The following is a 21,806-nucleotide window of genomic DNA, read 5'->3' as shown; positions in this document are numbered from 1 at the left end:
TAAATTTTTAATTGATATTGTTACCTTCTCCACCCCCTCTTCTGAGGTCATATCAGTGCTTGGCACTTTCAGAAGTTGTCTGGTTAAGCTATTACCTTTGTGAAAACTTGTATGTTTCTGGAAAGATCCTATTTAGACACACACAGAATATTTGCTTCAATTTATCCAGGTTTAGAGAGGGATCTCGGTCACTTTGCTGTGGATTTAACATTTCTTTTGTGTTACATTTCTTTCTGCTGTGGATTTAACATTTCTGTGGCACTTGCTGTGTGCTAGTAGCATTCACACAGTCTTGATGACCTTCCTGTAATTGCAGATGTCCTGAAGAGAACTTGGGCCTGAAGTCTGTAGGTAACAGGGACTTACATGTCTTTTACTGAGCAGAACCTTGTACTCTGTGCCTACAGAATAAATATATATGTATTTAATATGGAATTACTGCTGGCAGCAGGGTTTCCTGCTCTACAGCACTAGAAGAGGGGGAAAAAAAGCTATATGTTTTATTCTTCCTTACTTTTGCTTTCATAAATGAAGTAGAGTGTTGGGGGAAAAAAATAAACTTGCCAAAGAGGCAGGAAATCTGAGATTCAGTGGTTTAGTTTAAATACATCTTTCCTATTACCATTTCAAGTAATAATCATTGTAAACAGAAGCTTGAATATGAGCCGTGTTCTGTATGAAAGTGCATGTAGTTTTTTCTATTGTAACAAAACAACAAAGTTGAATTTAAAGCCCTTCTCTGACATACCGTAATGAAACCATCTCAGGATGTTTTTGGTGGGTTTTTTTTTTTTTTTTCCCCTCTTGTTTTTCCTGAAGGGGGTTTTCTTAGAGGCTGAGTATTGAAGCACCCTGTGAAAAGCAATATAAGGAGAATTCGTCTTCTAGGGCTTAGCTGGGAAGTATGCATCTCCTTTCAAGGTCAAAAGGAGGTTACTTGAGCATTGATCCAGGTTTCATGCCAAGTGAATCACTTTTTCTAGAGATGCATGGTTTGGAAAAGTAAAATCTTGTAACACGACTTGAATTTCAAAGGAGGTGTGTTGAGTTATTGACTTCCACATGGTTCAAGTTTGAATGATTGTATTGATACATCTCTTGCAGCCTTTATGAGCAGTAGATGTGATCTGGTTTGTAAATTGTGGGAAAATAGGCAATTCAGGCTAGAAACAACAGGCTCATGATTTTTTTATTTATAGCATTTAATATGGAGAACAGCATATAAGGAAATACTGTGTAACCTTAGCTTTTTCAATCAGTTGCTGGTTTAGTTCTTGACTCATAACAAGGGCTGCTTTTTGAGAAGAGTATTATAACTATTTTGTTCTATTTCTTCTTACAAAGAGAAGTTTGGTTCCTGTCAATATGCTAGGGCAGTAGAAATTGGAAGAGTATTCAGAGAAGATAGCTTTACAAGATTAAATTGTATGTGGGTGAGTTTAGATAAGGCCGATAGTATGGGGAGAGGGAAAAAAAGCCTTTGGACTTTGATATGTTACTCCTCTGCTTGGAGTCACAAAGGACTGGCCTAAACACAGCTGGTTTGTTGGTTTGTTTTTTTTTTTTCCCCCTGTAAATAGCACAACCCCTTGGTGTGATTGTGGTCATGTTTGTGTTGACATGCTTTCTTCCTTGTGCACCTAGTTCTGCTGCTGTACAGGGGTAAGCTAAAACTGTGTTAAACAGTTTTGTTTTGTTTTGACTTTTGTCTAAAAGTCTCTGCAGAGTGGGAAAGCTATGTAGCTTTAACTGTACCATTATCATTGAAGCCAATCAGTTCTTATATTTAGACTATGTTTATGGATGGGTGTAGGTACATGTATGTTCTTGATGACTTGTCCTGAAAACCAGTTTGAAACATAATGCTTGTTTGTTATGGGTGAGGTTTGAATTGCTAGGAAAAAACTCAGGTAAGGCACGTGATGGATGCTCTTGTCACCCCTGGTTCCAAGAGTGCCCCCAGCTGCTCCTGCAGAGGAAATACGTGATTGCAAGATACAGTGAATTAATGAAAGGACTAGGTGCGTTAAGAGGCTAATCTTGAGGAGCTGATGCTTGCTTTCCTTGTTACCTGGTAGATTTCTAGCCTTTTGAATGTCTGCGGTTTTAAATACCTGTAGTTGCTTTTCCCTTTGTTCTTCCATGTAGGTTTTTTTATGGCATGGCCTCTTTACAAACATAATTAGGTGGTTACTTTGATTTAGTTCCAAAATTTAAATTAAATTTTAAATATAGCATTTAGTTGTTAATGCTAGTTTTCAGATTTTATTTTGCCATTCATATTACTTGACTCTACAATTATTGGATGAAATAATATGCTACAGAGTTCTATGTATATCTGTTCAAACTAAATGATGTTCAAATTTCTTAATTGTCACCATTACGGATTTAGTAAGGCAACTGTTGCTGATTGAAAATTCATTTGTTGGGATCTAGTATTTACCACTTTCATCCTACAACAGTTTTGTTCTTTTGATTGCATAGCTTGTGGGGTTTTTTATGAACATAATTTCCTTTTGCTTAAATTTTCTGGGGTCAGTTGCAAATGGCAGACAGTGTCATCCTCCAGAAATCTCAGTCAGATTACTTGCAAAGCTTCTGCAATATAACTTAATGTAAAGAATTGCCCCCAGATATGGAAATAATATTGCAAATTGAGCTTTCCCTGGAAGGAGTACTATGTAACAAACTGGACAACCGACAAGTCTTTCTCCAAACTTTAAGAACTGGCTAGCATGCTGGGAAAGCTAGATGTGAATATATTATTATCTGGGGTTAAAAGAACCTAGTAAGGAGATTTGAAGGTATTCAGGAATACTATTTCTCAAATATTTTGTACCCCAGCATTAAAGGGGGTTCCAGTGGACTTTACTGGATGAAGTATATTTCCCAGTTCAGCTTTTATTTCCAGTTGTAGTGAGCAATACCACCCTTCAGTCATGGCCTAGGAGGAGTCCAGATTGTATTTCAACTTCTTCAGTGGCAGTGCATCAAGCTGCCTGGTTAGCTCTTTACATACTGTACATTTACAGCCTAGAAGAGCTCTAGTAGTCGGTATTGGGTTTAGTGGGTTTGAAGTGTGAGTTCCTGTGGATAGAGACCATTCATAGCAAGAGAAATGTACTTGGACAGTTCCTTAACAAATGTACTTGGACAGTTCCTTGTTAACTTCCTTAACAAGATGCCTTAACTTGTTATCCCCACTATAATGCGCAATAAAACTCAGAAAATGGACCAGAAAGACTGAGTAGTGGCCTTGAAAACAACATTTTTAAAATGTCTGACCGATCAAAACCAATCTCTTCAGATACAGGGCAGATGAGAAACTTTTTAGAACTCAAAAGGCCTGAGTTACCACAATCTATTTGGACAGTGCTGATGAATAGGCAGCTGGGACCAAGTTGGGACCAAGCTGGGTGGAAGAGCTGGCAGAATTGGGATGGACTTTGAGCACTGATACAGAGAAGAAAAAGTGAAGTTTACAGCTGCTCCCTGGGTGGGATAGATGGGTGGTATGCCAGTGCCTCTCACTGTGTATGTACAGGAAGACAAATCAGTAGCTGCTCTCTATTGGAGATGGCATCTCATTGATGACTGTAGGGACAAAGATTATATGGGTCCATGAAGGCTTGCTGCTTTCTGGTGACTGCCATCACTGCACTGCCTAGCTGGACAACCCTTGGGCTCTTCAGCAATACCTGGAATATCCAGTGAATGGTCAGAATGCCATTTTGCTGGACACTACACATGAAGTACTGAAGGAGCACATGCCTGCCAAGGGGATTTAGGCCTTAGATTTCCTTTCGTAGAGAGAAGGGGATTGGTGAACATCCTCTGCTGCGTTTTAGTCTCCTGGGAGGTTTAATGAAAATTTACATCTTTCTACCTTAATAAACAAAAGTAATTATATTGCCTTATGTGTAATTTAGTGAGTAATCTAGATTAAGAAGATAACTTTGAGAGAAAGAGTTTGAGATTGCAGGAAACTTGTTAAAGTGCTATTATGTTTTGGGTTGGGGTTTTTTTTTCCCTTTGGCTTATCATGGATAATGCAGTGAACAAATGTAATGTTCCTGATGGCCAGCAGCGAGAAAAAATTAATGGATACACTGGGCATTTTAACAGTGAAACAGAATGGCTTTTCCTAGAATAGGTTAACTGGCATTATTAAAGCAGCTATATTAAAATAATTCGTAAAAATGATTTCTGTATTTGTTTGAGAAGGTAGTCAGCTGTAATACGACATTGTGTAGAACAGAAGATGACACTGCTGTATTGATAATAGTGCAGGGACCACCTGTATAATCCATATGATCTGAAATATGTGACCATCTGTTTCACTTACCTGCATTGCAGTTTTACTAAGACTTGGCTTTAAATGCAGCTTTTCCTATCTGTCTTGAATGCTGAGGATAAAGAAGCTGAAGCCAATTATTCTTTTCTCTGCCTTTTGAGTGTCAGCCTACAAAAATATGCATTTATCTTGTAAGAAAGTTAGCAGTGAAGGCAGTCTGTGCAGCCCTATAAACTGAAAGTTGTTCCTTTGCCAGAATCTGAGTAATAGAAGTTTGCATGCCGATATTTTCACAGTAGCTAGGTATGTTGCTGTTAGCCTTAAAATAACTGTTGAAAAATGATCACCTATCTCACTGCACTACCTAATGGAAATTCAGGGCTGTAAGGAGAGGGCACGGTCGTTTGCTGTTGCAGTTCTCACCTGAAATGGAGTGTTGGAGACAAATGACTTGTCAAGACAAAATGCACTCACTAAAGTAGAGTTAGAAGCCATGCCAGTCAAAAAGCAGGAAGACAATGGTAAAGCAGTTGTTTCTAGTTCAGAACCTGAATTGCTGCAGGACTTTTTGAATAAGTAATAGCAGCAGCAATTATGATTGCATCTCTGGTCCTGCTGCTCCAGCAGATATGTTTAATCACTTCTAATATGGTTTCACAGAGTGCAAGAGGTTAAAGTAGTAATTTTATAAATTGCAAAGACAGAAGTGCAGGATTGGAAGTTAGCAAGGGGCATTATTTCTCGCTGACCTGATAAACTTGGGTGTGGGTTTGTTCAGGTTTTTTTAAGGAGTTGTAAGTTTTTGCACCTCTTTGCTGCCAATTCCAGTTGTAATAGCTGCTGTCCTGCTAATAGAACTTCATGGTAATTTGGCTCTTAAAAATTGCTTCTGTCCCACCTCTTTAAGGCAGTAGAGTATCGTATCCATGGGCAAAATAGTTTGAGTGCTGTCAACTGAAGCACTGTCATCATGTGTGTTTTGTGAATCAAATGCAAATTCAGATCTGTAAAGGTTTTTAATCTTTTCTGTGTTGCTTTGTGAAAAAAGGATGATTTGACCTAATGCTCAAAATGCAGTAAACAAGCATAAATAATGCTATTAGTAAAGTATGTGGACAGCACCAAGTGTATCCTAATGATAAAGTGATTAGATTATAGATTATAGAGAAAAATGGACTACCTCATTTTCTTGTCTCTTGCCCTTTCCTCTGACCTTTCTCACTGCTGCTTTTCTGCTTTTTTCATTGAAGGCACCAACATTGTCTTCCTTTCATAATTCACATTGTAGTAAGGTGCACAACAGTAGTCCAGTGACTTAGATTTCTCTTAAAGATAGGTTGTAAATTCTTTTCAGTATAACTCGCTGTATTGCTTTCTGGCTAAAAAAAAATTTAAATATCTATAGCAATGAGCGTAGAAGTTGCTAGAGAGGGTACACTTGGGAACGCATATTTAGGAATATTAATCTGTGGGTTTATTCTACTCTGAAGTATTTTGAACAGATAGGAAGATTCCTAAGAAGGTAGGAATTTCACAGATACTTCTCTAATGTTTTTAACAGCTGAAAGTCAAATGCTGTACTTCCATGTATGAGTGACATCTAGGAACTTAAGCATCTGAACTCAGGGCTTCTTTACTGATGTTTCTGGCCTCCAGCAGGTTACTTAACTTTTCTGACTCTAATCCTACACAGAAATTATTATATTTATTCAGAATCAGTCTGATTGTAATTCTGTCACCAGTACTCTTTTTTAGTAAATGTTATGGAGAAAGGTGCCGAAGTCCTTGCTCATGTGTGAAGCATTCTGTCCATAGCAATATATTCTTACCCGCTTAGAATGGAAAGATGGCTTAAGCACAAAAGTACCTATATTTTCCAAACCCACACTTTTAATATTAATATCTTAATATTTCATAAATAGGTTGTTGTAAAACATTTTCTCTATTGTAAAAGGAAAATAAACTTTTTGACACTCACTATCTCTATGAAACTGTTATAGACTGAGGCATTTGGGAAATAAAAATTCTAAATTTTTAGCTGCTTGATTATTTAAAAAGATGTTTAATGTTAATTTTCTTTTCATGGTGTTCTAAACGTAGAAGGAGTTTATGCTGCAGGGCACAGTATTAACTGTAGATGTGCACAATAAGTGATAAAGCCATGTTTAAAAGCAGATAGAGGAAGAGACAGCTAACTTTTGCTGATATGACACTGTTTTACTGTTAAATTTGTACCTTTGTTCTTGGAGTTACTCATATCCCTAAAGGTTAAATGGCTGAAACATCTGAAATAAATATGACACGAATGGAAGCAAATACCCAATTGAAGGTTTTGTTTGACGTCAGAATTTAGCATCTGAATGTTGCACAACTTGCTAGAAATTGCTATGTCTTACGGTTTCTGACAAACCTGGCTTCACAGGCTGCCAAGAAAATAGCCTCTGAGATAGAGCATGGCAAATCTGTGTGATCTTAAGGTCCCTGGGCAGTTTTATTTGTTGTAAAGGCAATGGGAACATTGTAATCTGGGTCGTTTCCAGTTTTAATCAAACTTTTTCGCTCCCCCAGAGCAAGTAGGAGTCATGCCAAAGTCAGTTTGCATGGAGATGTGGATAAACAAATGTTTGTCATGCTGCCCTCTCATCCGGTGCGCTGGACCTCTATCAGAAAAATCATTTGCTGACAAGAAGTTGAATAAGCTGGCAGTCATCGTGCTGGGAAGGGAGGTGGGAGGAAGAGCAGCATTTAATTAACAATGGAAATTCACAGCAGGGGAGCATGGAGAGTTGTTTAATGTCATCCTTAAAAGCAGAGGTATAGCGAAAGAAATTTGCGCAGGCTAAGCGCTCCTTCTAGGCTCAATCCTACCAATGAGCTACACGTTCCTAGTTAGGAAATATGCTTAATTTAGGAGTCAGCCATACTGCAGATCTTAACACAACCCTTGAAGATGGGTGACATGCTGAGAGCTGTGCAGCTAAGATCAGACCACTCCCTGTCTAGTGGGATGAAACTAGTACTCCTTGAATTAAACCCTGGTACTTCACACACTGAAACAGGCTCATTTTCAGTGTGTGAAGTATCTGCCTCTTTCGCCCTTTGCTGAAGGTGTATATCTGAGGGAGCAATTATTCTTATTTCTACAAAGTCATATAGTTAATATAGCAAATATTGGAAGATGAAATAGCCTTCTTTTGCTTGAATTATACTCTTTTTTTTTATTTGAGAGTAAAATATACATTTTGGGAAAAAAGAAAAAAGAATTAGTGAATTGAAAGCATATGTGCAATGAATTTTGGAAAGATTAGTCCCTATGTCTTATTTTGCTACTGGATACACTTCTTGGGAGCCATGAGCAGAGCCTGCATATATACACATATTTGTAAGGAAGAGGATGAGAAGGTTCTATGCAGCCATGACAATCCTGACACTCAGCTTATTTCCACATAGTGAAATTTGAACACAATGTGTTTTTTCTCAGAAGTCATTCAATAATTTAGCATTTAGTCTTAGAAGATATTTTACTTGATCCTTTGTGCTGCTTTCTTACAGAAGGTACCAAGTGTAAGCTTGTTTTGGAGACTTTTCATTGAGATTAACTGGCTTGTCTTTTCTAGTCTCTCCTTGAAGTACAGGTGATACCCAGTGTTACAAGGTGTTTCACAATGCAAAGGTTAGAAATACAGATGAGAGAAATGTTCTGTTTTAATTTTGTGCGAATAATTTAATTCCATCAATCTAGATTTGGTATTGCTGATGAGGAAATTGCATGATTAGACAGCTGATGTCTTCTTAGATGATATGTAACTCTTATCTCAACCCCCCTCAATCCCTGTCATTGTCTGTCTTAACAAGGAAAATATATATCGCCGTGTCTCTGTGGACATTGTGTGAAAGATGGAGGCAAGCTAGAATCCAGTTCCTCTGCTGTCCCTGGAAGTGGCTTCCATGGTTAAGCAACTAGTTCATTTCTTGAATTTGTGAGTTTTTAAGTGGCCTTCCTGTCATCTGACTAATAGTAATAACTTAAGGAAATTTGACTCTAATTGTTGAAAATAGAAGGAAATGGGATTCTTAAGATTCTGAAGTATATACTGTAGCAAGTTCTAAATCCCTCTGCTCTGCCAAAGCTGTTTAATACAGCCAGGAACTGATCCAAAGCTTAAATCTGGATGAGAAAAAAAAAAGCCCCAAAAGCAAGTCTGTCATGCAAAGATAGGATGCTTATGCTCTTTTTGCTCTCTGTACAAATGTGTATCTACAAAAAAAACTCAGGTCACTTCTTTTTAAATTAAGTATGAGTAGTATCTACTGTGTTTCTCAGAATTCTGTCATGTCAAGTTGTAATTTTGAATTTAAAGAATATGTCAGCAATTTTTACAAGTCGGTGAATTGAAATCAAATGTAACAAGCTTTTGAACTGGGGGTCTTTGGCGTGCAAGCTGGGTACTAGTACAAAAATATGAAAGACAAATATTTGGAAAAGTATGTTGAAAGGCATGTGAACCCCTAGGTGTGAAGCACTTTAAACATTAACCTGAAGAAGTAGTCATGGCTTCCTCTTGGGTTTTATGTTCTGATTTTTAATTTTATTTTTTTGGGCAACTGAACAAGATGGACAGTCAGAAAGTTTTAATAATTCGAGAGAAAGTGGAAAATTTCTTAGCAAGGGGGGGTGGTGGTTTTGCCACAGATTTATTAAAATACCGTGGTTGTGTAGCTCATGAATAAACAGGGTGTTCTCTTGCCTTTGGTTATAGAAACTAGCTTGTGCCTTTTTTCTTGCCTTTTCATTTATGTGAGGAGGCATCTTACAGAGTGGGGAAATGCTGTCTTGGAGCATTTTTAGGTATTGCTAGTTTGATCGAGCAGAATATGTCAAGTACGATGCTGCTTTAGCCTGAATTGAATTACATGGATGTATATCAGTTCAGTACCTAAAGATGAATTTTAATATTGTGAAAGTTATGTAGAGCACTCTGATTATTGATTCTGACATTTATTGATGCTACTTCTGATGGCAAAGGTGTTAGAGGCACGTGTTACAAACAGTGGAATCGCATCCTGTTAGTTTGAAAACAAACCAAACCCAAACATACCCACAAACAGCCTTGGAAGCCAGACAAATGCTACTAGATATTATTATTGATATTATTATGTTTGTAAAAGTGAGGGATAATGAATGGGTCAGATGATTCGTCCTCTCTTCACAGTTGTATGTTTTCTTGTGATAACATGCCATGCATACCAGATCTCATGTTTACAAATCTGAGCTAATGTTTTAAGAACTTCACTGGCGAGTCATGTGTCTCCATTGATGAAGTCTGCTTCACAGCAGATTTTTTTTCCTGAAGCCCGTGTGTCAGTGACGTGCCTGTTGTATGTTTTATTAAAAATCAGAACAAAATAAAAAAACTTACATCAGGTACAATCAATTAGAATTATTTATAACCAATATATTTTGAATAATTTTTCCCAGGGAATTTTCAGGTTAAACAGTGTACTTCAAGATTCAGTTCCTTTTTAGTACTTATTTTCCGCAATGTCTGCTAATAAAACCAGAGAATTTGCTTGGAGGGAGTTTTCCTTATGTTCAAATACTTGTTGAAGTTCGGTTTTGCCTAGACATCACTCCTTTTATCAAATGAGGGACCGTTATTCTTTGCCAGGATAAACAAACACACCTCATTGAAGTTGGGGGCCATGGCACTTTTACTAGTGGAAGATGGGGCCCTAAGTGTGTTTGCTTTTTTTTTTAATTCAGTTTGCTGTTACTACCTGTGTTGTTAGTAAATTTACTTTGCCACATATTGTCTTTCCTTCATCTAATGCCATGGTAGTTACAGATATCGTGTCTTTTCTAGTAAGAAGCAGAGGAGATGAGCTCTAGGACATCTTTCTTATTTTCCAGCCTATCCTTTATTTAATTGATTTCAAAGGTAGATCCATGCATTTAATCTTATGCTGCTTCTCAGCTTTTATTTCTTAATTTCAAAGAGACTGGAGGAAACAAATACTGAAACATAAGAAGGAGGACTATAGGAAAGGCAGCTGCTCATACTATTGAAACTGTCTTTGAACGTGGCTGAAGACAGGTCTCACATCCTTGCTAGTGCTGAAAATGGACCAGATTTCAAATCACTGTTGCATGTAATCACTCCCTGTCTTTACTGTGGTGTTTTTTTCCTGTTTGTGAGAGATGGTGGAGCTCTTTAGTTTGCAATGTTTTGAAGTCAGACCTGTTTTTCTAGTTCTTCTGGTAAGTAAAATCTAGCATACTTCTAAAATAACTAAAATAAAAGGCGCTTCTGTCTATTGATTTATTAATACATGAAAAAACTTGCTATTGTTAGTAATGGCGGATAGCTTTGTAGGTCCTTGCTTTTAAGGTCAGATACTGAAAGTTGCAAATGGATGAAAGCGAAGTTTTTTTAGCAATGAAGTAAAATTTCTAAGTCTGAAGGAAGTTTGAGGATAAGAATACAAATCAGTTACAGAATGAAATAGGAGCTGGTACATGTAACAAGATAAGAAACAGAACAGATTCTGTCTGTTGTCACAGGTATTACTCATAATCTTCATAATGTAGAGATGAAACTCAGTATTTTTAGTGTATCTGAAATAACCATTGTGTTATTTCAGTATTTTCCTGAACTTGTTTTTACCATTTCATCCAAATGATTTCCTACTTAGCACAAAGTGCAATGTTAATTCACAAATTATACTTTTCCTATTAGATTTTTATGCATTAGTGTCATGTGTTCTCTCTAATTTAGTGTGTTTGGCATCTATAGTATCAAGAAAATAAATTGTTAGCTTGCTTTGGGGAGGGGAAAAGGAAAAAAATAATAACGTCTTTATTTTTCTAATTTTAGGTTCTACTTACAGTGTGCTGTCCATAATGCCTTCTGATTCTGAAAGCAGCAGTTCTCTGAGTAGCATTGGTGAGTAAAGTATTAATCTTTGATTAATGAGTGTGTCTTTTGGGAGCCGGGAGAACCAGGTTTTAAGGTTGCCTTTGGGAAGGCTAGGCAGATTCCGGTCATAAAATCAAAGTAGTTGACCTATAAGGTGTAAGCAGGCACCTTCATTGGGAAAAAATATACCCATTTTGTGTGGTGCAAGTTAAGCCTTTTCATGGCTGTATGCAGTTGTTGCCAATAAAATCTGTTACAGATGTAAAGATAGTAGTCAGAGTCAAAAACATCATGTAAATTAAAAATATTATTAGCTAAGGTCATAGCCTTCTAAACTTTAGGATGTGCCTGTAAGCTGCAACCCTTTTTTTTTTTTTACTGCATGCAATGAATTGCTTTATTTTCTTTGTTTTTAAAGTCATTGTGAAAGACAAAATATTATAAAAAAATTGGAAGTAAAAGAAATGTGGACAAAACACCTCTAACAACAAGCTGTATTAGCTGTCAGCTTTTCTCTACTTAAATAATTAACTTCTACTGCGAAATCCATGTAAAAGTCATTTGCCTTGGATTGGGTATGTAGGCTCTTGCATATTTAAAGTTCCAGTGTTGTGTCAGGCATCTGTAGTCCACCCTGACAGCACCAGGCAAGTCAGTTATCTGTTTAAGGGTGTGGGTAGACATCTGTTGCAGTCATCGAGTTGAACTTTTAACTCCAACATGCAGGAACAAGATTTTAGGGTTGACTGAACTATTAGCTGAAAATACGGGAAGCTGTGACATGTTAGCTTGATTTTTATCAAGATCACACTTGTATGCTATTACCTGAAGGAAGAGTATGATTTAATTTGCTATGAATAAATTGGGGCTGGAAATAGGAAGAAAAAAGGTCCTAAATTTTTAGGACAATCAGACTCAAAAAGTACCCTTCCAAAGAAAGAAGTTGTTCTAAGATAAAATCCAGGAAGTTTGTGGAATAATTGGATGAAGTCATGCCTGAGATAGGAGATGATATAGGTGGTACTTTAAAGTTCCATGTTCCTGATTTTAAAAAGGAAAGGTGCACTTAACACCCCACATCCTCCCCTCACCCTTCCCAATGTTTGTAACCTTTTGAATGCACTATATCTGACCTTTTGTAATTTTCTAAGTAAAGGTAGGTAGATGAACAGCTAGTATTTGCCATCACAAAGAGAAATTTTGCTTTAACAGTGACCACTTGCAAGCTACAGATACATGGCTTCTATTGTATTGATTTCCTGTAGCATAGTCCCTTATGCAAGTGCAGGATCCCTCTTTCTGAACACTTTTCTTTAGAATTTGGTATGTTACTTCTGAGACATCTGTTATTCCCATCATTGTATATGTCAGAACTGAATTCTTCCTAAACAATGTTCTACTCATGTTTTAAAATACTGAAGTGCATATTGAATTCTGATCTGTGTATTTTACCTAAAGGGCTGTCCTTGGAAGTATTTTATGTCTTTGGTGTGTGCAGTGATCAAAGCTATTTATAACCTAAAAATTAAGTGACCCGCTATTAAACAAAACTTGTGATCTAGTATTCTCCATAGTTTTGTTTTATTCGATGATTAAAGTGAGTTAGGTATTTAATATTTAAAACATTAACAGCCAGAGGAATTCTTTGTTTGAAGTTGGCATGTTTGTTTTATAGTCTGGTTATACGCTAGTTGTTAATGAGTATAATTTTTTTTCCTCAACCATTTTCTCTCCCTCACATCTTGTTTTGCAAGAGAGAATATTTTTAAAGTGATCCAGTATCAACAGCAAAATTTCTTTGCCTAATAATGAACATATACTAATAGACGTGTTTGCAAGTCACTTCAAAGTTACAGTCAGATTATTTTAGTGCTAACTGATTTTGTTGAATGACAAACCATCATAACTGAAACTGTTTGCATGCCAGCTCCCCGAAGGCTTCATGTGACTTCTTTGAATGGAATCCCAACAAATACTGAGTTGCTATAGCGTTTCAGGAATTTCACATACATCTTGCCCCTGCTCCATCCCCATCTCGTTGGAATGCATTTTCACCAGAGTAATTCTCTCCAGTGGAAATGGTAAATTTAGCCTGTGAAATGAATGCATCAGTGAAAAAAGATAAATAGCTCTTGGTTTGGAGATAATGTAAGCTTTGGAATATGTTCAGTTTAACATTGATATTTATACGTACACGTGTATATAAAGGAATATTTTCATTTCCCCACTCACACAGATCTTCCTCATGGGGCAGATAAGGGATCTATTGTATTATTCCTGAGTTCTAAACACTGTTTTTCGTTAATATTTAATAAATTTCTGTTTCTGGTCTATCTTGCTTCTGTTTCTCAAGTAGCTCAGCCTTGCATTATACACATATGACCTTTCAGAAGAAATTAGAAAGGTATCTGGGCCACTAATTAAGCCCAGGTAAAGAAGCAAAGAGTAAATCTTAGCATCTTCTAAGTAGGAGAGATAATAAAATCTTTCATTTGTAGTCTTTGGACTCCATACTTCATAAAAGTAACTAGAGATGGATATGTCCATGTGCTTCGTCTTCCCAACATTAATCACCCTAGCTGTTGTTGGAGATGGCTTCTGCTGCCAGCATCATTAATTAAATGAGCTTTTTCTGAAATGCTTCCAAGTAAGTCAGGATGATGTGAAATTGAAATGATTCTGTATGTTCTAAGCTATCCCAGTTTTGGAGTTAATTTATGAAGCTGATGTGTATAACAATGGGCTTTTTGTCTAGAAAAAAGACCCTGACCTAAGAACTAAGCTTGAATAGTACAAAGGCGACTGTTTTTTAAAAAGTGGTTATAAGAAAATATGGGCTCAGTCTCAGTCAAATAAATAAACATGGTGTTAGGATTTGGGAAGGAAGAGGGAAAGATGAGAGAACATCATTTTGTCACTGTCTAAACCTATGGTGTACCCCGGTATTTGTAGTTCTGATTCTCTCATTGAAAGAGAAGAGGACAGCTAGCATGGAGATCAGCGGCATGGATGAACAGTTATGGAGCAGCTTCCATACGGGGAACAACTGTATACGCTGGGGTTATCTTAGTCTTCAGTAATGTCATAGTCCTAATATAAGAGGAGAACAAGGAGTGATGTAACTTGCATAACATGACTTGTAGAAGAGTTTAGGGCTAGTCTATCCTGGGTATTGTGTTGTCATCCAAGCTTTTTTTTCTCTTTACTTGCCTAGATGGACTTGCAGGGCCATAAGGGATGCAACAAGAATGAACTTCCAGCCTCATCTGCATGTGATAGAATAAGCAGTTGAGCGGAAGCCAGTTTTCCTATCTATGTAGCAGCCTTGGAGAAGAAACTCCACTTCATAGGTTTATCTGTCTTGACCACAGGTGTATCTGCCTTTTTTCTTCTGTGTCTGTATGTAAATAAAAATACAGTCATTGCTCTTTACAGGTTTTTCTTGGTTTTTTTCTTTTCCTCACCATTCAGAATCAGTTTAGATGACAATATTTTCTTTTTTCCCTAATGCTGTCTTCCTTTTTGTTTCCCTTGTATTAATAAAGGTCATGCTATGTGTGTAAAATAGGTAGCTTTGATGATACTGAGGGCAAATAACCAGTTATTTCCGAAAGAGGTACAATATAAACTGCTGTAATCCCGCCATCCCGCCATTGTTCTTCAGCTCCACCTTCTTCCCTCCAAAGGAAAACAAATACTCATTAAATTGTCATGTGCTCTCTGTATTTCCTTTCTCTGCTCTTGAGTAGTGACAAAGATTTTTGTGTGTAAATAGAAGCATCCTGCATCTGCCCACTCCCAGTGTCCGGCAGACTCTCTGAATGGAGCTACAATCCCACATCTCTGACATCAGAATAATTATTTATGGAGATGCAGTGCCTGGTGTGCCAAGCATGGAACAACAGTGTCGCTTAGGATAGAAACCAGTAACACAGCTGTAGGTGACAGTCACTGGCTAGTCTCCCACTTGACTGGTCATGATAACAGAGAGGAAAAGAATGCAGAAAAAAGACTCTGTTCATAAAAAAAAAAAAAAAAAAAAAAAAAAAAAGTGCCAGTTTGTATATTGCACTCAGTCATCCGACATTTATAATTCTGAAGAAAAATGTTCACTAAGCAGTGAACTGAACTTAAATGACATAGTCCTGGCCAACTGGCTCTAGGTGGTCCTGCTTGAGCAGGAGGGTTGGGCCAGCTGTTCTTTCTGAATTCCAGCAGATAATTTGCTGGACTTGTAAGGAAAGATGGAAGGCCTGTGTTCTGAAAGATTATCTGTAGAAAATGATGTATCAGCCAAGTATCACCCTACTTATGCAATACTTCATCTTGAAATCAAATTTCTTTGCTATGTAGAGTAGTAGCAGAGCATCCTTGTTAGTTTCTGTGCATTTCTTGGTTGTCTACTTCCAATTTCCATCTCTTTTGTTTATACTTTCCTCTCTCTTTTCTTCCAAAATAAGTCGTCTTCCATCCTTTTCACAGTAGCTGTGTACGTTGTTGTTCTGGCCTCTGCGAATTGACTTAAAGGATATGTTTCAAGACTTTTGATACCAATACTACTTTTACAGCCTCCAGTAAGGCATTACTGACCTAAGCAGTATGGTGCCATGACAGGATTATAGTTTCTAGAATTGAGCCATTTTTTACCTACCCTAGTACCATAATGAAACTTCAGAGTTTTCCCTCAGTGCTTTAAAAACGTGATTCTTCCTCCCTTCTTGAATGCATTTTTTTGTTTCTTTTGGGTTTTTTTGGGGGTTTTTTTTTGTTTCCTTGAAAGAGAGATGTTGTTTAATAGAAACCAGCAGTTTTCATGCAGGAGTCAGGCTATGGCCCTGAGGATAGCCTCTGTTACGTTTTTTCATGATGAGTTTTTAACAGAAAGGCATTGTATGTTTTTCCACTCTTTGAAAATGGACTGGGATCCTAATGAGAGGTTTTGGAATGGAAAAGGCCTCCTGTCTTTCCACATGTATAATTTCCTTCTTTCCATAGCAAGATCTCTTTGTATTGTTTTGATTACAGCTATCAGTCTTGTATCCTCTTCACTCCACATTGCATATCACCACCTTTATCTTTTAACTTTTAAAAGACTATTATTGTTCCAGCTGTTCAGTTCTTTGCAAATGGTATCGCTTTTTCAGTCAAGTGTTTTTTCTTCCTCTTCACTGTTCCTGTCCCAGTATTGCCTTTTCCTATGGAATTTACATACCAGTCTGTAACAAACACTGCTATTGTCACTACAATTTTATGACATTGCAGTCATGAGGTGGTGATGTATCTATCCCCACCAGGTTTGTTCAACTTTGACTTGAACTGACAGTATTTCCTTGCTTAACGCTTAGTTTGTCAGCCTGACAGCCTATTTACAGGTAGTTTTTCTCTAATTGCAATTCAAGTTACTCCATCTGAGAGCCTTAATTCTTAATCCAGAGCAAAACATTAACCCCCCCATCAGATAATAATTCCTTCCCAGCAATGTGCAGTCTTTCATTCCCCATTGTCATGTTGACTGTTTTGACAACTGTCCTTTTATGTTGTTGTGATTTCAGTTTATTGCTTCACACTTTCTACAGCTGTGTATAATAAAGTAATTGTTTCCACTATTCGTAGGAAGTGCTCAGTTGCAGGTGTGGTTTATGACACTCTTTCAAAGATAAACACTCTTTCTTTGTCCGAAAGAGTGATCTAATTCTTTTCCCCTGGCAGCCTATAGGAATCTCTTGTATTTTTTGCCTTTTTAACTAACATAAAATTTATACTTAGTAAAGATATCTCACCAGTTAACACACAGGAAACAAGTAATAATATTACACCTGCTGAAAGGCCACACATGAATGAGAAAAGGTACTAGGAACACTACCAGTATACCACATCAGAATACTTTTCTGTACTGCAGTAATTGCTTTCAATGTTCCACCTTCTCGCCAATCAGTGTCTCTATTCAGAAGTAATTTTCGTATAAAATTTGGCCTCAGTAATTGAATTATTCCTTTCTAAAATACATTTATTTCCTGTGTAATTTTCTTGTCCTTGGACCTGAATAATACCTCTTCAGTTTGCTTGAAACAAGACTTTCAAGTTAGGAAATAAACACCTTCTTCCACAAACTTGAAGGAACTTCACTGTCTTTCTATGTTATTCTACATGTTCATGAATCATGTAGATGTCTCTATGATTGATCCTTAATCTTTTTATGTAATTTTTGGTGTGTTTGTAATCAACCATCTGAAGTAATAAGCACTCTGACTAGCTTTAATGAATTATCTCTGATTTCTATGGTGTCCATTTCCAGGCAGTTGTGGGTTGATATGTAGTCATGCACAGTGTTCTTTCAACCCCTGTCACTTAGGAGGAACCCAAGAATTATTCAGTGGTTGTGATGCCCTCGTTTAAAAACAACAACAGTAAGAACGAAAAAGTTAACTTTGCTGATGTATACTGATGAAGTAGGGTTTTTTTAACATTTCCTGTAATGAATCAGTTTGACTTACTTCTTGGTCTCCGAAGGCTTCTGCATACAAAGGGCTTGAGAACCACTAATACATAGCTGACCACTTCATGGTATTTTGTTTGCTGTAATATCTTAACATTCGGCAGCTCTCTGGAGGAATTTCTGAAGATTTGGTTGGTCTATAATGATTTGAATGGAAATACAGTGTGTGTGAATATCCATCTCCAGACAGCATGTCTGGAACATGGTGTCTTTGACTACTCCCTGAGGTCCTTTTCAGTCTGTGCGTTCAGGAAATCCTTTTGGGGTCAGCAGTTTTCTTTTGGGGCTACAAAACAGTATGGTGAGACAATGCTCACAACTCCTCTGCAGGAGATGTGAAGGTGGAGTCTTGGTTGATGTTCAGCGGTTAACCCTAGTCATTGCCTCCTTCGGTTCTGATTGGACTCTTTTGTCTAGGTTATGCTTTCAGCGCATGGTTGGAAGCCTGATAAATGCAGGGTTTGAGCTTTCCCACCAGGTAGCTCCTGAGTATTCCAACCAGAAGCTTCAGCTGTGTTTTCCTTGGTCATGGTAACAGATTTTACTCTCTATTGTATTTTAGCTCAGCAAAATTCTGCAAGGACTTTTTGAATTGACATATCTGCCCCTTCTCCTCCTCCTTGCTTTTTTTGAGTATTAGGTTGTAGATTTTTTCTTTCATGTTGATCTTTCTGGAACCACTGTTCAGTTCTTTCTAAAATCTCAAGCTTACTGAAGTTGAAAGTTTGTTTTACATGCTGTTAGGTTTGTTTATCTTGTTATATTCTGAATTAAAACAAATACTGAAGTGCTACCCATTCTTTTGTCCTTGCATGTTACATGATCCTCACTGCTTTCATAACCTATTAGGTTTTCTGTCTCTCAGATGAAACTGTTTCCACAGTTCGTTATTTTACCTCTCTCAATTTCTTTTCCTCAATGTACTGCTGCTTGTTCTTACTAATGTTTTATTTCACCTGCATGCAATTCTCTTCTGTGCTCTCCACTATTTCAAGACCACTTCTAAAGATATATTTGAAGAAATGTATCTAAATGGTAACTTCTGATATGTAATCCTGTCCTAGTCCTCATAAATTATTGAAAGAAAGTAAATATTTCAGCACACGTTTTCCTACAGCAGGCATAAGTCTTTACTTCCCACTGCTTCCTGAGCTTCAGGAGAAACCCTGCTGGTCATACTTTGCAATACATTTTGCAAGTCTTTTTCAACGTTTTCTGTCATGATTTACAAGGCCATAAAGAAATAATATTCTGAGCATCCCTGTTGATTTTATTTTTTATCAAAGAAAGCAGTGAAAAAGGCTTGACTGTACAATGAATACTCTCCTGTTTGCAGGCAAGAATTGGCATAAATTTATACAATGAGTTTAAAAAAATCATCGTAAAATTCAGGCACTCTGTTAGCTTGTAACAGATTGCCTTTTGAATTAATTTGAACCTGTCATACAAGTGCATTTCACAAAAAGTAATGAGTCTATTATAATACAAATATATTAATGGTATTTCTTAAAAGTAGCCGTTTATGCATTGTTACCCATTTTCTCACCTCAATATTCTATTGATTCAGCATTATGGTACGCCTTGGTCTGCTTAACAAGTTTCCCAGCTCTGTTTCTCTTAAAATGTTCCTTTTTTTCCCCCTCCCCTTAAAAAAATATGAAGCTAACTGAGCAGTTGTTTCTGTGTGGCTGTATTATCTCTTCAATCATTGATGATCAGAGTAATCATCAAGAATTGTATTTGGTATGTACTACGATAATGAATCTTTGTGGTTTCTGTGAAGTCCAGCATTTGGACTGTAATTATGGAAGGTATGATTTCTCCAGCTTTTAAGGCTTTTCTTTTATAAACGTATGATGGAAATTCTGCAAAATCTTGCTTTGGACTAAGTCAGTGCTTACTCAGGGCTTAATGTTTGTTCTCCATGATGGGCAAAATGCATTTTGCCCTCACGACCATCCCCGCTGTCGGCTCTTTCAGGAGTTGGTGGAGTGCTGCTTCCCTGGAGGCTGGCCAGGGAGGTGACTTCCGTGTGGTTGGGTCCTTGGAGCCCAAATGCAGCTCATGTGAAAAATGAGTTGTGAGGCTTACCGAAGCAGACGAATGAGTTGTACCTGGCAGGACATGCAGTAAATACATTTTCACAAATCCAGGTTGTCTGAGAAAGGTGGTAGGATGATGGAGGTTTAGCCTTTCGGCTTGTACATTTTGAGACAGTCTGACTGGTTAAAGTGCAGGAAGGAAGTACTGTTGCATAAAATGTTCAGTCAGATGGAAAAAGACTACAAAGCTGGAAGAACAGGTCACTTCTGCATCAGGATAACAGATGCAATAAAAGGCTTTTTTAGCATTCAGCTATAAAAGCCCCTTTAAAGAAAATGAAGGGTAATGAATTTTTCTGATGAAAGAGGATTTTACTGAAGTTTTTTTTCCTCTTTTTCTAAAATGGGCATCCGCAAATCTGATTTAACATTTGTGAGACCTTTTGTACAACTATTGAAAACACAAGATTGTTGGTAAACCAAGCAATGATAAACTTTTTGGCAAGTATAAGAGGGGAATATCTGGATTATATTGATCTGTGTTTTTACAGCACTTACAAGGCGTACATCTTTTGGCTGGTATTATGCATTGACAACAATTGCCATTGCGCTTGAGGTGAAAATATTTGTTGATGTACTTGTAAAAAGTGACAAGTTAATGAAAAATAACCTTTTCTGGTACTAAGGCAAATGGCTTCACATTAGTTGAGAAAGCTGCTTCTCTAAGGCTAATTAGCCTGTCTATCTAAAGCAGTTTTGTCTTACTTGGCACAATTTAGAGACTGTGCATGAGCTTTCTCCTTGCCTGAAGAAGATTGATGTTGTCAAAGCTGGGGAGGGAGGAGAGGTGGAGGAGGAGAGGGGTATAATTCTTGCTTCCTTCTACTGTGTTTTAGATTCCCAGAGCAGCCATTGTGTGCTTGTGTAGGACTTATGTAGCAGACATATCATCCATGGGACTGGTACTGGAATTAACAGTGATATTAGTGATGGATTGTTATTAATCCAATGCCTTTTCCTCAGTGTAAAGCACACAAGCATTCCTGATTTATCTCCTTTATCTCCTTCTTCCTCTTGTGCCCCTCACATCCTGTTTATCTGTTTTGCTCGCAAACAGCCCCAGGGTGACATATAAGCTTTTGAACTTCTCTAAGGATAAGAAGGGGACCTTTTCAGTGTTATGCATAGTCTGATGTGTCAGTTCAAGTGAGCAGATGTGCAGGTTGCCACTGAATTTACCCAAGACCCTGCAGCCTATCAGTACCTCAGGTTTGTCTGCCTTTACCTTTTTTTTTTTTTTTTGTTTTGTTTTTTTTTTTTTAATGAGATTCCCCACTCACTAATATAAGGCCAATCATATCTTGGCTGCATCCAAAGAAGTGTGTCCAGCAGGTCAAGGGAGGTGATTCTGCCCCTCTCCTCTGCTCTGGTAAGACCTCACCTGCAGTACTGGCATGAGTCCACCTGATACCTGAGGACTGGAATCTTCAGTACAGGGAAGATATGGACCTGTTGGAGAGGGCCACAAAAATGAGCAGAGGGAGCACCTCTCCTGTGAGGAAAGGCTGAGAGAGTGGAGGTCGTTCAGCCTGGAGAAAAGAAGATTCTAAAGAGACATTATTGCGGCCTTTCAGTTCTTACAAGGAGCCTATAAGAAAGATGGGGAGAGACATTTTAGCAGGGCCTGTTACGATAGGATGCAGGGTAATGGTTTTAAACTAAAAGGGGAGATTCAGGCTGTATGAGAGGACAAAGTTCTTTACAATGGTGATGGTAAAATACTGGAACAGGTTGCCCAGAGAGGTAGTAGATGCCTCATCCCTGGAGACTAATATTAAAGGCCAGGCTCTGTGCAACCTGATCTAGTTGAAGATGTCTCTGCTCATTGGAGGAGGGTTGAACTAGATGACCTTTGAAGGTTCCTTCCAGCCCAAACTATTCTGTGATTTTATGATTCTATTCCAAATGAATATGTATTCTGACTTCTTTTATCTGTCCATGTAGGGGGTTTTTGCCTCTTTATTTCCTGTATCACGAGCCTAGATTGTATATTTATA

General features: G+C 37.6%; 1 protein-coding gene across 4 annotated transcripts in view; it reads left to right on the top strand.

Annotated features, from left to right (window-relative positions):
* Positions 1–21,806, top strand: part of DLG5 (discs large MAGUK scaffold protein 5) — a 111,346-nt gene that overhangs the window by 29,712 nt on the left and 59,828 nt on the right. For all 4 annotated transcript variants that reach the window (XM_030485711.1, XM_030485712.1, XM_030485713.1 and 1 more), the window contains exon 2: positions 11,170–11,238. In XM_030485711.1, coding sequence (XP_030341571.1) covers positions 11,170–11,238 — 69 coding nt within the window. The remainder of the gene's footprint in view (positions 1–11,169; positions 11,239–21,806) is intronic.

This window comes from Strigops habroptila, chromosome 5, assembly GCF_004027225.2.
Source record: "Strigops habroptila isolate Jane chromosome 5, bStrHab1.2.pri, whole genome shotgun sequence".
Lineage (NCBI taxonomy): Eukaryota > Metazoa > Chordata > Aves > Psittaciformes > Psittacidae > Strigops > Strigops habroptila.
This window is presented reverse-complemented; position numbering and strand designations above follow the sequence as displayed.